The sequence below is a fragment of the Polypterus senegalus genome, chromosome 17, assembly GCF_016835505.1.
Source record: "Polypterus senegalus isolate Bchr_013 chromosome 17, ASM1683550v1, whole genome shotgun sequence".
NCBI classification, from domain to species: domain Eukaryota; kingdom Metazoa; phylum Chordata; class Cladistia; order Polypteriformes; family Polypteridae; genus Polypterus; species Polypterus senegalus.
In genome coordinates this window covers 21,740,503-21,757,142 of record NC_053170.1, presented here as the reverse complement: position 1 = coordinate 21,757,142, position 16,640 = coordinate 21,740,503, and the positions used below count along the sequence as shown (strand labels likewise).

General features: G+C 43.1%; 1 protein-coding gene across 2 annotated transcripts in view; it reads right to left on the bottom strand.

Moving 5' to 3' along the window:
* Positions 1 to 16,640, bottom strand: part of themis2 (thymocyte selection associated family member 2) — a 115,328-nt gene that overhangs the window by 27,916 nt on the left and 70,772 nt on the right. For both annotated transcript variants that reach the window (XM_039739837.1, XM_039739838.1), the window contains exon 2: positions 6,835 to 6,975. In XM_039739837.1, coding sequence (XP_039595771.1) covers positions 6,835 to 6,975 — 141 coding nt within the window. The remainder of the gene's footprint in view (positions 1 to 6,834; positions 6,976 to 16,640) is intronic.

The window sequence follows — 16,640 nt, the reverse complement described above, 5'->3', positions numbered from 1 at the left end:
ATTGACCACAAGTTCTCAATGGGGCCTAAATTTTGAAGTTTTGTTCTCTGAGCCACTTGGCACTTTTGCCTTACAGCCTGGTGCTCCATCATGCTATAAAAGGCATTGTTCATCAAATGTGTTCAAACTAACAAGCAACTTACAACAATAAAGAAGTAAACATACTGTAGATGAAGGGGTGTCCAACTCTGCTCCTGGTGGGCCACAGTGGCTGCAGGTTTTCATTCCAACCCTTTTCCTAATCAGTGTTCACTGCTAATTAACTTCTTTTCCCTTCATTTTAATAGCCTTGTTTTTAAGGATTCGCTCCTCTGAATTGATTATTTTCTTCATTAAATGAAAGCCAAACAGAAATGAGACATGAAACGAGCTGATAGACGACCAGCTAAACCAGGGCTTCAAACTCCAACCAGTTTTTTAATGAGAAGCCAATTCTTGCTGTTAATTAAAGCCGTTATTGAATATTCTGAATTCTAAGACCACCGTCAAGATGTTTTGGTGACCTGAGCGGCCCAACATGACGAGACCTTCACCTTTCTTTATTTTCAGGTGAGCTGTTCATGTGCCAGCTTGTTTTGTGTCTCTCTATTGTTTGGCTGTTCATTTCGGAGAAAGAAACAACTAAGGGGTTTGAGTTACGTCAATTAAAAATAAGACAAATCAAGATAATCAGCAGCAAAAATGGCTTACTAATTAAGAAGATGGTTAGAATGAAAACCTGCAGCCACTGCGGCCCACCAGGACCGGAGTTGGACACTCCTTCTGTAGATAAACCTTCTTTCCTAGCATTTGTCCCCCTCTTGTGCAAGGTCCACTGCTTTCGATGCCTTCCTCCACTTCTTCCAATCTATGGTGTCGTTCCAGTTGACGTCATTCTATCACATGTCCTCCTTCATTCTGTCGAGCCATCACTTTTTGGGTCTTCCACGTGGTCACTTGCCATCTGGGCTGAGACGAAGAAAGAACTTGGCCACTATCTGTTCTTCGCTACGCAAGATATGTCCATTCCACCTCAATCGAGCCTCTATCATCTTTTTAGTGATTGGCATTCTTCTCCTAATGTCCACATTCATGGCGTGGTCCCAGCTTGTGAGTCTGAGAGACCATCAGAACATCTTCCTTTCCATCGTATGGAGCGCCTCTTCTTGTTGTTAGGTTACATTTACTTTACGCTAAAGTTCACAGTGCGATGTCCCCACCCTTCCCAATCCGAGTAGGTGTCCACCAAGGCCTGGCACTATCATCCCTGCTTTTCATCCTATGTATGAACTCAGTTATGGTGGATATCCTGGCACTGGTACCATGGATATTGCTGTACATGGACGACTCATGATCACAGAGGAAACAAAACCCATCCTAGACACGCACACGCAGTAGTGTAAAGACCAGCTAGACAAACACGGCCTGCGACACTGCAGGTAAACCAATATGGCGGATTACAAAGTCTCATGGGAACAGGCAACCTCTTCCAGTTGGGGTTGTGACATTACTAAACTTTCTTACAAGTATTTTTACTTCAGTAAAATAAGCATTGCTTAACGTTAGTCGTTACTTTAAAAAGTAATGTTACTATGTAACGCACATTACTTTTAACATGTTATCTCCCCCCAACACTGATAATAAAGATGGCTGCACCCTGAGTTCGAGCTTTCAAAATAAAAAGGGACAACTTCCATGTAAATAAACATTTACCAGGGTAAAGGTATTGCTTAATTTAGGCTTTGGCTTCTGGTTTCTTTTTGTTTTTGGTGCCTTGACGTTTTGTTTCACTGGTGTGGCCTGCAGGGGGTGCAGCAACCATCCAAACCTGACACAGACAGACAGACAGACAGACAGACACCAGACACAAGGTTTGTACACAACACACATTTATTATAAGTGGAGAAGCGCTTCTCCCTCGCCTCCCCACAGCAGCACAGTACAAAGCACCAGTAAGGAACTAATAACCACAGGGCTTTGTCTTCTTTCTCTTTTCTTTCTCTCTTGTTCCTCTTCATCTCCCAACTCTTTTATAGAGCTCTCGTAGGTGCTCCAGGTGTCTTGTGATCTCTTTTCGGGTGTGGCAGCATTCCTGCCATGAAGGGCTCTGCCGTATGCACAGCTCCCCATGGTGGCACCCACGGAACCCAACAGGGCTGCAGTGAACTCCAACTCCCAGCATGCCCTACGGGATTCCGTGGAGCCACATCAACCCGGGGGCTGCCCTCTAGAGTCCCGGGGGAGGTAATGCCCAGACCACACTCTCTCCCCTGGTCCTTTCACAATAGATGCATCCCAGCTGACTGTACGTTACACTGGGCATTGACTTTTGCACGACAGCCTTTTGTCCCTCTTAACTCATAGGGCTCATTTGTATCTCAGTCACTTGCTTTTCTGTCCAACTTTGAGCTTAAAGACTTTGAGCCTGAGTATGGCCTGCTTGTTTGGTTAATTAAATTGAAATGAATTCATGTGTTGGGCTAATGGGCACACCAGAATCTGTTAACTAGTTAGTGGAGTGGAGATGGCTGTTATTTTAAATTGTAGACTCCTTGCCTGAGACGTGTTCCAATATCTTGTATTTTTTTTGTGAATACTCCTTTCTCAGTATGTATTTATGCAGCGTCTTCAGATGTGAAAATGATTTGGTTTTAGTTTCCACTCTGTCTTGCCCTGATGAAGAGTCCCGAAACGCGATATAAATATTCATTGTTAGAAGTTCAAATCCTGGACACTATGGCTTTCTTGACTCTCTGGACTGTGTCACCTATAATTAAGGGTTGCTTACCTGACCTCTTACATTTTTCTAAACATGTTTAACATGTGGGAAGCCTTGTGCTTACACTGATCCATCCTCTTCCGCTTATCCGAGGTCGGGTCGCGGGGGCAGCAGCTTGAGCAGAGATGCCCAGACTTCTCTCTCCCCGGCCACTTCTTCTAGCTCTTCCGGGGGAATCCCGAGGCGTTCCCAGGCCAGCCGGGAGACATAGTCCCTCGAGCGTGTCCTGGGTCTTCCCCGGGGCAACCTCCTGGTTAGACATGCCCAGAACACCTCACCAGGGAGGCGTCCAGGAGGCATCCTGATCAGATGGCCGAGCCACCTCATCTGACTCCTCTCGATGCGGAGGAGCAGCGGCTCTACTCTGAGCCCCTCCCGGATGACTGAGCTCCTCACCCTATCTTTAAGGGAAAGCCCAGACACCCTGCGGAGGAAACTCATTTCAGCCGCTTGTATTCGCGATCTCGTTCTTTCGGTCACTACCCATAGCTCATGACCATAGGTGAGGGTAGGAACGTAGATCGACTGGTAAATTGAGAGCTTTGCCTTACAGCTCAGCTCCTTTTTCACCACGACAGACCGATGTAGAGCCCGCATCACTGCGAATGCCGCACCGATCCACCTGTCAATCTCACGATCCATTCTTCCCTCACTCGTGAACAAGACCCCAAGATACTTAAACTCCGCCACTTGGGGCAGGATCTCGCCCCCAACCCTGAGAGGGCACTCCACCCTTTTCCGGCTGAGGACCATGCTCTCGGATTTGGAGGTGCTGATTCTCATCCCGGCCGCTTCACACTCAGCTGCGAACCGCTCCAGAGAGAGCTGAAGATCACGGCCTTATGAAGCAAACAGGACAACATCATCTGCAAAAAGCAGTGACCCAATCCTGAGTCCACCAAACCGGACCCCTTCAACACCCTGGCTACGCCTAGAAATTCTATCCATAAAAGTTATGAACAGAATCGGTGACAAAGGGCAGCCCTGGTGGAGTCCAACTCTCACTGGAAACGGGTTCGACTTACTGCCGGCAATGCGGACCAAGCTCTGACACCAGTCGTACAGAGACCGAGCAGTCCTTATCAGGGGGTCACATTCTGATGTTAAAAGATTTTTGTATTTATAGTTCAGAAAACTACTTGTGTAATAGAGTTTGGGCAAAATCTCAAAATATTTTTAAAAAATGACCTTGCTGTCCCTCATGTAGTATCTGCTTGTTTGGTTGCCATTGTTTGCGATTCTGCCATTCAGTCCCAACTTTTCCTTCCTTTTCTAAAGATCACATAGATGATGACATTATGTTGAAAACTGAACTAGAAAAACATAAAAAGGTGCCAGAAGTGGGATTCCATACTAGATAGAATTGGAATTTTACAAAGCTCATAGTTTACTTAAAAGAACTTTGAATTATTGGTAGTATTTTAAGATTTACTGTAAAAAAAAAAAAACTATTTCTTAAATTCAACTGTTAGTTAAACCAACTATTTTAAAAGCAAATAAACACCCTATTGCTATTTAAACCCTGAGTTTATTGTGACCAAATTGTAGGAAAAGGCCAGTTTAAAATTGGAAAGGAGTGTCCAGACTGGGAGACAAAAAGCTAAAGCAATAACTGAACAGACTAGCTTAGGTCCTAGCCAAAAATGTCAAAATATCTGGCAAAAAAATCAAGATGTTAATCAAAAACATGAGGTCAAAACAGCAGAGAAAAAGATTATTAAGATTCTTTTTCCTAACTACAATAAATCTTGCAATTCTTTGTGGAATTTTTTAGTTTTATTGAAAGCCTGCATACAGGGCCAACACAAGCCGCCATCATAGATACAGTCATATGAAAAGGTTTGGGAACTCCTCTCTGTCTGGATAATAATTGGCTCTCCTTTTAACAAAAAAAGATAACAGTGGTATGTCTTTCATTTCCTAGGAACATCGGAGTACTGGAGTGTGTTTTCCAAACAAAGATTTTTAGTGAAGCAGTATTTAGTTGTATGAAATTAAATCAAATGTGAAAAACTGGCTGTGCAATAACTTGGGTCCCCTTGTAATTTTGCTGATTTTTATGCCTGTCACTGCTCAATGTTGATTACTTGCAACACCAAATTGGTTGGATTAGCTTGTTAAGCCTTGAACTTCATAGGTGTGTCCGATCACGAGTGGTAAAAGGTATTTAAGGTGGTCAATTGCAAGTTGTGCTTCCCTTTGACTCTTCTCTGAAGAGTGACAGACAGTATGGGATCCTCAAAGCAACTCTCAAAAGATCTGAAAACAAAGATTGTTCAGTATCCTGGTTTAGGGGAAGGCTACAAAAAGCCATCTCAGAGGTTTAAACTGTCAGTGTCAAATGTAAGGAATGGAATCAGGAAATGGAAGGCCACAGGCACAGTTGCTGTTAAACCCAGCAGGTCTGGCAGGCCAAGAAAAATACAGGAGCGGCATATGGGCAGGATTGTGAGAATGGATACAGACAACCCACAGATCACCTCCAAAGACCTGCAAGAACATCTCGCTGCAGATGGTGTATCTGTACATCATTCTACAATTCAGCGCAATTTGCACAAAGAACATCTGTATGGCAGGGTGATGAGAAAGAAGCCCTTTCTGCACTCACGCCACAAACAGAGTCGCTTGTTGTATGCAAATGCTCATTTAGACAAGCCAGATTCATTTTGGAACAAAGTGCTTTGGACTGATGAGACAAAAATTGAGTTATCTGGTCATAACAAAAAGCGCTTTGCATGGCGGAAGAAGATCACTGCATTCCAAGAAAAACACCTGCTACCTACTGTCAAATTTGGTGGAGGTTCCATCAGGCTGTCGGGGCTGTTTGGCTAGTTCAGAGGCCCTTGTTAAAGTCGAGGGTCAGGTAAATTCAACCCAATATCAACAAATTCTTCAGGATAATGTTCAAGCATCAGTCACAAAGTTGAGGTTACACAGGGGTTGGATATTCCAACAAGACAATCACCAGAAATCTACAAAGGCATTCAAGCAGAGGGAGAAGTACAATGTTCTGGAATGGCCATCACAGTCCCCTGACTTGAATATCATCGGAAATCTATGGGATGATTTGAAGCAGGCTGTCCAAGATTGGCAGCCATCAAATGTAACTGAACTGGAGAGATTTTTTATGGAAGAATGGTCAAAAACACCTCCATCCAGAATCCGGACACTCATCAAAGGTTATAGGAAGCATCTAGAGGCTGTTATATTTGAAAAGGAGGCTCAACTATGTATTGATGTAATATTTCTGTTGGGGTGCCCAAATTTATTTGTTATGATGCATATTGCATATTTTCTGTTAATCCAATAAATTTAATGTCTCTGCTGAAATACTACTGTTTCCATAAGGTATGTCATATATTAAAAGGAAGTTGCTACTTTGAAAGCTCAGCCAATGATAAACAATAATCCAATGAATTAAGAGGGGTTCCCAAACTTTTTCACATGACTGTAGGATTGCCATCATGACATCACACATCCTGTCACCTGCTGCATAATCAGAAGCATTGATGAAAATACCATACCTGTCACCTTGAGGCAAAATAGAAATGTAAAGTAGTGCAATGCAGAAAGAAGAAAAGAACATTATATAGTATAATAATAATAATTGATATCATAACTGGCTGTGCTACGTCTCTAAAATGGGTGAAAATGTAAGTGAAGAGTCAGTGAAGACCTCTATGTTAATGTTTGCAGTGCACCATGTAATCCTTATGTCTCTGGTATCTGCCGTTTGATATGGGATTCCTAAAAGCAGTGCTAATGTTTGTGATATCCCAGCTGTTGGAATGAAAAATGCAGTGCATTTTATTACAAAAAATGTTTGTGATGTGGCACCTTTTGGAATGACAGAGACATAGCAACAGGACGGACACACAGATAGACACAATAACACATCCTTTTGCTAAGGTGGGTCCAGTAATCATTACATAAATGTCAACATTTGCTAAATATCTTTTAAAAGAGTTAAACTGTAAGGCATCCATGGTGATGCAGTGCTGCCCACAGTTCATTTCTATTTTAACAGATCAGTGGTGTGACTGACCCAGTGTTCAACAGGCAGGCCAGCTCATTACCTTTGAAGTCCAATGGCAGCTCAAAGGTGTCATTTGTGTTCACATCCTCACAGGATGCCTTGATGATTTCAGCGCTGATTATCTTCACCAAGTCTCCAGTAGACAGACAGACCTCATTGCCAGACACCTCATACACCGACCCTGGTGTAAAACAGAGAAGAATTCAGTTGTTAATGCATGAAAGAAAAAGAATCTTCAGTACTGTAGTCAGCTGATATAAAAAAATTATTAAGGGCTTATCCAGGAGACCTCTTAGGACATGTTTCTCAGCCTCCATAATCCTCAGTCCCTGTTAGGTTTTACTGTTGTGATTCTGGTTTAAATATATAATAAAGGTCTCAGTCTTCAATGAAGGCCGAAGTCCTAAAAATTTCAGCCTAAAATGTCTAAAACCCCCGGCCCAGGTCAGGTCAGGTCGGATTGGGAAGCATGCATTGGTACGCGTGTTTCCGCACCCACCATATAACAAAACAGCTTGGGATCCCGGTTGGCAACCCCCCAGGCAGACACGCAGTCCAGTCCTACCCTCTATCCTCCAAAGCCAGGTGTTACGTGGGTGTCCCCTTGGTCTGGTCTTATTTGTATCTTTTCCTGGATTTTTTGCTCTGTTTAATTCGTTTCTGAGGTAGTTTTGTTTTTGTATCTCTTTGATTAAACATTTCTTGTTTCTTTAGGTTATTACACAATGCCGTTTTGTTTTTGCATAGGTGCCAACGTATTTTGAGATTGTGGTTGCTCAGGCCAATCTCCCATGAGCCTCTAGGAGAGTGCGAGATCCGACCTCATTATGGGCAACGGCATTTTAACCACCACATATAACCTCATTCAAGACTGGATAGACTAAATCAAGGGTGGACAGAGTCGTTCCTGGAGGGCCGCAGTGGCTGCAGGTTTTTGTTCCAACCCAATTGCTTAATAAGAAGCACTGATTACTCAAATAACATTTCTGTTTCACTTTAGTTGTCTCGCTCGTTAAGATTTTGAACCCTTTTTGCTTATTTTAGTCTTAAACAGCTGTAGTCTTGGTTTTTAATTGCTCCTTATTAGCAATAAGATGCAAATGACAAAAAAACAGCATTTCTCCATTTAGCTTGTAACCATGTATTCCTGTGTGTATTTATCATACAATACAATTTATTTTTTGTATAGCCCAAAATCACACAAGAAGTGTTTAACAGGCCCTGCCTCTTGACAGCCCCCCAGCCTTGACTCTCTAAGAAGACAAGAAAAAACTCCCAATAAAAAAACCCTTGTAGGGAAAAAATGGAAGAAACCTTGGGAAAGGCAGTTTAACAAGAGACCCCTTTCCAGGTACGTTCCAAGGGGGCCAATACAATACACAGAACAGAAAAAATCCTCAATACAGTATAAAAATAAAAATTTTAGAAGTACGGAGTAGAATTTAACAGAAGATGATATCACATAATAGAATTTGGATTTTTTTAGACCCCTGGAGACCTCCTTCATCAAGCTGCCTCCCCCATTTGGCCATTCCATAGCTGAAATAGCGCTTATCAGATGAAAGGACCCCTCTTTCCCACGATTCCTGCAATCCTCCATCAGGGATGACTTTACCTTAGGCAGGCAAAACAACTTGGCAGGTGGGCCGTGGCACCAAGTGCCACATTTGAGTACCGAGAAGAGAAACAGAATAGGTGAGGGTTAGGGTTAGTATCAAATTATAAATCATGCACTATTGGACTTAATTAAATACTTGAAAGGAAAGTGAAGAGAAAACAGTGAAAGACTGAAAATAACTCGTCTGTTTTAGACTTCCAAATCATTTGGCTGATATCCTTAGAAAGGAAAAAAAATCTAGGATATGAGAATGACTTGATGTGACAGAGTTAAAGCACTAGAACTTGACCAGTAATCAGATTTATGCCCCTCAGTCATGTGGTCGTACAGCAGTTAAAAAAGGGCAAAAAGATGAAAATTCACTTGTGACTTATTCGATCAAAACTCATAGAGAGGTGGCAAGAAAAAAACAGCAGTGTCCTGTGAGACCAACGATCAGACCTTCTAACCATACACCATGAAAGTGAAGCGTCCTCACAATAAAATTACTTTTTGGGCAGGATGTGGATACACCAGGGCTGAATTAATCATTAAGTGAAGTAAACTCAGGGCATCAAAGGGAAGTGGGGAGCCACAGAAATTTTCCATTGCTGGATTTACCATGGACCATATGATGCAGCTCGACCACATTCCACAAAAAGAGGCCTCCATGTTACATGAAAAAATGACATACATATATAATAATAATAAAATATAGTAGTAGTAATATGAACTAATGATATGTATTAATTAATCATGGCAAAACAGCAAAATTAGAATCTGGTAACTGCCACACAGTCCACCGAGGCTCACGTGACCGTTCTTGTCTTAGTCATGTCGACTGTCCCGTTCAGTCATCCACTGAGAGTGAGTGCAGCTCAATGGTGACACCAACATCTGAAGTGCTCATGGTCTCTAAAGATCTTAATCCGGCCCAGAGATACATTAATTTTGACATATGTAACAAATGTTAATCAGACATTCCAAAATGAACATTATGAATAAATTGATATGGGAGTTAAGACAGTAGGGTTGAGTAGATTTCTGACTCCCCCAGGGTATATAATGGGAATGGGTCGCGTACAGTTTGTAAAGTGCCTCGTGATGGGCTGCGGCGGGTTGTTTAAATGGTCAACATTGCTCCGCCATGACTTCGGCATCAATCCTCCAAGGGTGCAAAGCAATGAGATCTAGCAGTCATCATGGACTGGATCTCAAAGACACTAAGAAGGGCAAGCTTGGGTCATGAGAAAAAAAAAAAAAGAAGAAACATGCGCTAAACAATGCGCAAAATGGTGGTGTCTGTAGAAAACAAAGAAACCATACTGCAAAAACATGCATATGCAAAAACACCTTTAAATGGGAGCTGTTTTGCTTTTATTTAGCAAAAAAAATCTACCAATGGGGTAACCAAAATTAAGCTAAATAATCATAAATACACATTGCTTGATAAATTGTTCATTCTTACAATAAGGAAAACAAGATTTAGTCTCATGCTACAGTATAAATACTTTTCACTTGCGTAGATTCCATTTTTACAGTATGAATCAAAATGCCAGGAAGACATGCAAAAACCCTGACTCATGAAAACATCGCACTTGCACCTTCCTTCGTCGCTTTTGGTCAACGGGTCTCACATCCTCTGCTGTGACATTGTTAGCTATGCAGAATAGGAGACAACAAACGGGATGCAACAAGCATAGATTTTGTTTGGGCACTCACTGTGCATGTGCTTTGTGTTGCAGTCTGCGCTCACAGTGTAACAAGCGGCCACCCTGCTAAATAAACGTTTAGCGCTCTCAGCAGCCCAGTCTGTCTGAAGGGGCTGCAAGCTTGAAGTCTGAATGAAAATAAATGTTTAAATTTGGCCTCACGGGTGCATGGCTGAGAAAACAAGAGAAAATGAAAAACGTGAAGGTGGAGGCAGTGCCAGCATCGTTGGGTCTGAAACACAGCAAATGTTCAAGTGTGGCAATGTCAAAGAAATAAGATCGGTAGAGTCCAGTGGGAAAAATAATGATTAAGGTTAGGATGAGGCTTGTTCTTCTTCTTCTTTCAGCTGCTCCCATTAAGGGTTGCCACAGTGGATCATCTTATTCCATATCTTTCTGTCCTCGTCATCTTGCGCTGTTACACCCATCACCTGCATGTCCTCTCTCACCACATCCATAAACCTTCTCTTAGGCCTTCCTCTTTTCCTCTTTCCTGGCAGCTCTATCCTTAGCATCTTTCTCCCAATATACCCAGCATCTCTCCTATGCACATGTCCAAATCAGCGTAATCTCACCTCTCTGACTTTGTCTTCTAACCGTCCAGCTGACCCTCTAATGTCCTCATTTCTAATCCTGTCCGTCCTCATCACACCCAATGTAAATCTTAGCATCTTTAACTCTGCCACCTCCAGTTCTGTCTCCTACTTTCTGGTCAGTGCCACTGTCTCCAACTCATATAACATAGCTGGTCTCACTACCATCCTGTAGACCTTCCCTTTCACTCTTGCTGATGCCCGTCTGTCACAAATCACTCCTGACACTCTTCTCCACCCATTCCACCCTGCCTGCACTTTCTTTTCACCTCTCTTCCACAATCCCCATTACTCTGTACCGTTGATCCAAAGTATTTAAACTCACCCATCTTTGCCAACTCTGCTCCCTCCATCCTCGTAATTCCACTGACCTCCTTCTCATTTACACACATGTATTCTGTCTTGTTCCTACTGACCTTCATTCCTCTCCTCTCTAGAGTATACCTCTACCTCTCCAGGGTGTCCACAACCTGCTTACTACTTTCGCTACAGATCACAATGTCATCAGCAAACATCATAGTCCATGGGGACTCCTGTCTAATCTCATCTGTCAACCTGTCCATCACCATTGCAAATAAGAAAGGGCTCAGAGCCGATCCATGATGTAATCCCACCTCCATGTTGAATGTATCTGTCACTCCTATCACAGACCTCACCACAGTCACACTTCACTCGTACATATCCTGTACAACTCTTACATACTTCTCTGCCACCCCCGACTTCCTCATACAATACCACAGCTCCTCCCGAGTCACCCTGTTGTATGCTTTCTCCAGGTCCACAAAGACGCAATGCAACTCCTTCTGGCCTTCTCTAAACTTCTCCATCAACATCCTCAGAGCAAAAATTGCATCTGTGGTGCTCTTTCTTGGCATGAAACCATCCTGCTGCTCACTAACCATCACCTCACTTCTTAACCGAGCTTCCACTACTCTTTCCCATAGCTTATCCCCCTGTAGGTACTGCAGTCCTGTACGTCCCCGTTATTCTTAAATATCGGCATCAGTACACTTCGTCTCCACTCCTCAGGCATCCTCTCACTTTACAAGATTCCATTAAACAATCTGGTTCAAAGCTCCACTGCCATCTCTCCTAAACACCTCCATGCTTCCATAGGTATGTCATCTGGACCAACGGCTTTTCCATTTTTCATCCTCTTCATAGCTGTCCTTACTTCCTCCTTGCTAATCTGTTGCACTTCCTGATTTACTATCGCCACATCATCCAACCTCTTCTCTCTCTCGTTCTCTATATTCATCAGCCTCTCAAAGTATTCTTTCCATCTGCTCAACACACTCTCCTCATTTGTGAGTACATTTCCATCTTTATCCTTTATCACCCTAACCTGCTGCACATCTTTCCCAGCTCGGTCTCTCTGTTTAGAGGCCACAGGTCCTTTTCTCCCTCCTTAGTGTCCAACCTGTCTGCAACTCATCATACACCTCTCTCTTCACCTTGCGCCCTATCTCCTTGTACTCTTGTCTACTTTCTGCATCTCTCTGACTATATCACTTCTTCTTTGCCATCCTTTTCCTCTGTATACTCTCCTGTATTTCCTCATTCCACCACCAGGTTTTCTTTTCCTTCTTCCTCTTTCCAGATGTCACGCCAAGCACCCTTCTTGATGTCACCCTTACTACATCTGCTGTAGTTTCCCATCTGTCTGGTAACTCTTCACTGCCACTCAGTGCCTGTCTCACCTCCTCCTTAAACTCAACCTTGCAGTCTTTATTTTTCAACTTCCACCATTTGATCCTTGGCTCTGCCCTCACTCTCTTCCTCTTCTTGATCTCCAACATCATCCTACAGACCACCATCTTATGCTGCCTAACAACACTTAACCACTTTGCAGTCTTCAATCTCCTTCAGATTGACTCTTCTGCATAGGATGTACCTACCAGTGTGCATCTTCCTCCACTCTTGTACGTAACCCTATGTTTCTCCCTCTTCTTAAAATGCGTATTCACCACAGCCATGTCCATCCTTTTGGCAAAATCCACTATCCTCTGACCTTCATTCCCCTCCTTGACACTATATCTACCCATCACCTCCTCGTCTCCTCTGTTCCCTTCACCAACATGCCCATTGAAATCCGCTCCAATCACCACTTTCTGTCCCTTGGGTACACAGTTCATCACTTCATCCAACTCACTCCAAAAATCTTCTTTCTCATCCATTGCTTCATAATCATTACTCTGTCTGACACTCTTTTCACCTCCAAAACACTCTTGACATACTGTTCCTTCAGAATAACTCCTACCCCATTTCTTCTCATATCCACACCATGATAGAACAATTTGAATCCACCTCCGATCTGCCTGGCCTCACTCCCCTTCCATTTAGTCTCTTGTACGCACAATATATCAGCCTTCCTTCTCTCCATTATATCTGCTAATTCTCTCCCCTTACCAGTCATACTGCCAACATTCAAAGTTCCTACCCTCAGTTCCACTCTCTTTACTTTCCTCCTCTCCTCCAGCCTCCAGACACGTCTCCCCCCTTTTCTCTCTTCTTCTTCTTTGGCCAACAGCACCCTGTTTGGCTAACAGTACATTGTTAACCCGGGGCTCGACCGATCCGGTATGGAAATTTGTATTATTGTCCTCATATTGATTTGGCAGAATTTTACACCAGATGCCCTTCCTGACGTAACGCTCCTCATTTATCCGGGCTTGGGAACGGCACGAAGAACACACTGATTTGTGCATCTCCTGTGGCTGGGTTCAAGGATGAGGCTTGTCGTATATAAATAATGAGGGTGAGGTTCGCTGTATATATACAGGCAGGCGGTGTGATGTAGTGGTTAAGGCTTTGGACTTCACACCCTGAGGCTGTGAGTTTAAATTCCACTGGTGACACCGTGTAACCCTGAGCAAGTCACTTTACCTGCCTGCACTCCTATTGAAAAAGCAAAAGAAATGTCACAGGTTGTATCATAAATGTTGTAAGTCACCTCGGATAAAGACGCCAGCCATAAAGACTGGAAAGTGGATGTGTGGTACCAAAGGAAACAATGAAACAGAACTGATAAGTAAGCCACAAAAAAAAAAGAAGAAGCATGTTTCCTCGACACAGGAAGGAGAAATAAATCTTGTTATAAATTCACTCAAGAATCAGTTCCTTATTTGTATTTTTGCATTCTGTCAGTTGGCTGGTGTAATTTTGTGTGTGAGTGTGCAACAGTGTAATTGAAGGTTTGCAAGAGAGATGGAGAAAGGCTGTGTGAGTGGGCTGGTGTGATGGGGAGTTTGCAAGAGTGTGTGAGTGTGAGCGTGCTGGTGAATGATTGTGTAAAGAGAAATATGTGTGTGTGTGTGTGTGCACGAGCACATTTAAGAGTGTGCAAGAAAGAGCTGGTGTAAGGGAGCCTGCAAGGATGGGGTTCAGCACACGTGGGCTCAGGTTATGCATTGCTGAGTGTGAATGTGTGAAGACGAGTGTGAGTTTGAGTGAATGAGCAGGTGTATATGAATGCTTGAGATGGGATGCAGTGTGAATGTAATTTTACACGATTAAATGTGAAGTTGTGTTTATGTGTGAGTGTGCACAGTTAAGATGAGAATCTGTGTTGGTGGGCATGACTATGTGAATACTGCATGTGCGTTTGGATGTGAGTGGGAGAGTGTGCAAGGAAGACCAGAGTGTGAAAGGGATTGTGTAAGCATGGGATCCTGTGCAAATGTGTGTGATTGTGTATGTGTGCTTAAACGTGGCTTTGGGTTTCTCTGTGAGTCGTCACAAGGAGGGATTGTGTAAGAGTGGGATTCTGTGCGAGTACAGAGATGAGTATATATGTGTGTGTGTGAGTCAGCTGGCGTGAGAGGGATTGTGTAAGAGCCTCATGACTGAGTGTGCGTGTGTGTGTGTGTGTGAGAGAGTGCATGAGTGAGCTGCCGTGTGCGTGTGACACTGTGTGAGTGTGCACGTGTGAAGAGGAGTGTAAGTGCATGAATGAGCATTTGGAAGAGCCACTGTGCAAGAGGGGATTCTGTGTGAGTGTTCATGGTTTGTTAAGATGGTTAGCCTTGTCTGAGAAATGTGTGTGTGCGTGTGTAAAAATAAAGTATGTAAGTGTGCGTGTTTGAGCTGGCATGAGAAGGAATGTACCTGATTACATGAGTGTGATTATTCATGAATGAGTGCATGCATTTGAGTGTACATGAACAGGCAGGTTTGTGTAAGAGTGTGACTCCTCACGGGTGTGTGTGAATGAGCATGGAGTGCTGGTGTGTGTGTGACTCGGTGCAGGTGTATTCAGATGAGTCTGCAGATTAGGATTGTGAATGAGAGTTAAGTACGTGACTAGTAGGGCACACCACTCTAGAGTTGTACTTTTCATTTGTGCGACAGCATCCTAGAGGCCATCACTCCACGTCACCTTGGCACGTCTACTCTGATGGACACTTGGCCATTTATCATTATGTCTTTAATGGCCTGCAGGGGGCACCCACATTGAGGGTTTGGATGTGTGTGCAGCAGAGTGAGCTGCTAGTGGCCGTGGAGTTGTGAGTAGAGTCACTCAGAGAAAGCTGTTTGTCCTCAGATTCCACACAGCCCTTAAACAAGATGGTGCTTCTGACAACTGACGGCTTGGAGCTCCATGACAACAGGCGCTGGCAGCGTGCAGAAGTGCAGCTACAAGACATTGTGCAATAGCCTGCTGTTTAACTTAAACAACACACATGGAGGCACAGCCTTGTAAAACTGGTCGGCCAAACTGCAATACTTCACCTCCTGAAAAGGCGGCATGTTCAACAAACAGAAAGCCATGCAGTTCAGTCGTTCATTGTTTGGTGTCAAATACGCAACACAGAAAGTGCGAGTGTCAGGGCTGGCCGGCCGGCCTGAGTTAGCTGCACGACTCTGTGCTTCTCTTAATGCCTGAAGGGTTCTTACGCTTTGTTGTTTGGAAGGCTCACATGTCCTGAAGGCCACCAGTCAGGGTCTGGACACTGGAGAGCTGCAACAAGAGCCGACTCATTCAGCCATATCCCGAAATGAAGATTTCACCCTTGTTCTGCATAAAATACTGTATATTTCTACCTTATTACAACACAGTATCAAAGAACCATAGAAGTGTTTATGAAACGGGCTGCTTCTGTGGCAACTGTCAACATTAATGTAATCATTTATAACACTGCAGAAATAATAAAATACACTTAGCCTGTCCCATAGTTGTGTATTGTAAATTAGAACGCTGATGTGATTAGTTATTATACAGTGGAAAAAAGTCAAGAGGGGTGGAGAAGAACTTTAAAAATGTACAACAATGGAGAAAACATGAAACGGGATTTGAGAATTTGATAAATACTATCATATGTGCCTTTCACATCTATCTATCTATCTATCTGTCATATAGTGCCTTTCACATCTATATATCTATCTATCATATAGTGCTTTTCATATCTATCTATCTGTCTGTCTGTCTGTCTATCTACAGTGGTGTGAAAAACTATTTGCCCCCTTTCTGATTTCTTATTCTTTTGCATGTTTGTCACACAAAATGTTTCTGATCATCAAACACATTTAACCATTAGTCAAATATAACACAAGTAAACACAAAATGCAGTTTTTAAATGATGGTTTTTATTATTTAGGGAGAAAAAAAAATCCAAACCTACATGGCCCTGTGTGAAAAAGTAATTGCCCCCTGAACCTAATAACTGGTTGGGCCACCCTTAGCAGCAATAACTGCAATCAAGCGTTTGCGATAACTTGCAATGATTCTTTTACAGCGCTCTGGAGGAATTTTGGCCCACTCATCTTTGCAGAATTGTTGTAATTCAGCTTTATTTGAGGGTTTTCTAGCATGAACCACCTTTTTAAGGTCATGCCATAGCATCTCAATTGGATTCAGGTCAGGACTTTGACTAGGCCACTCCAAAGTCTTCATTTTGTTTTTCTTCAGCCATTCAGAGGTGGATTTGCTGGTGTGTTTTGGGTC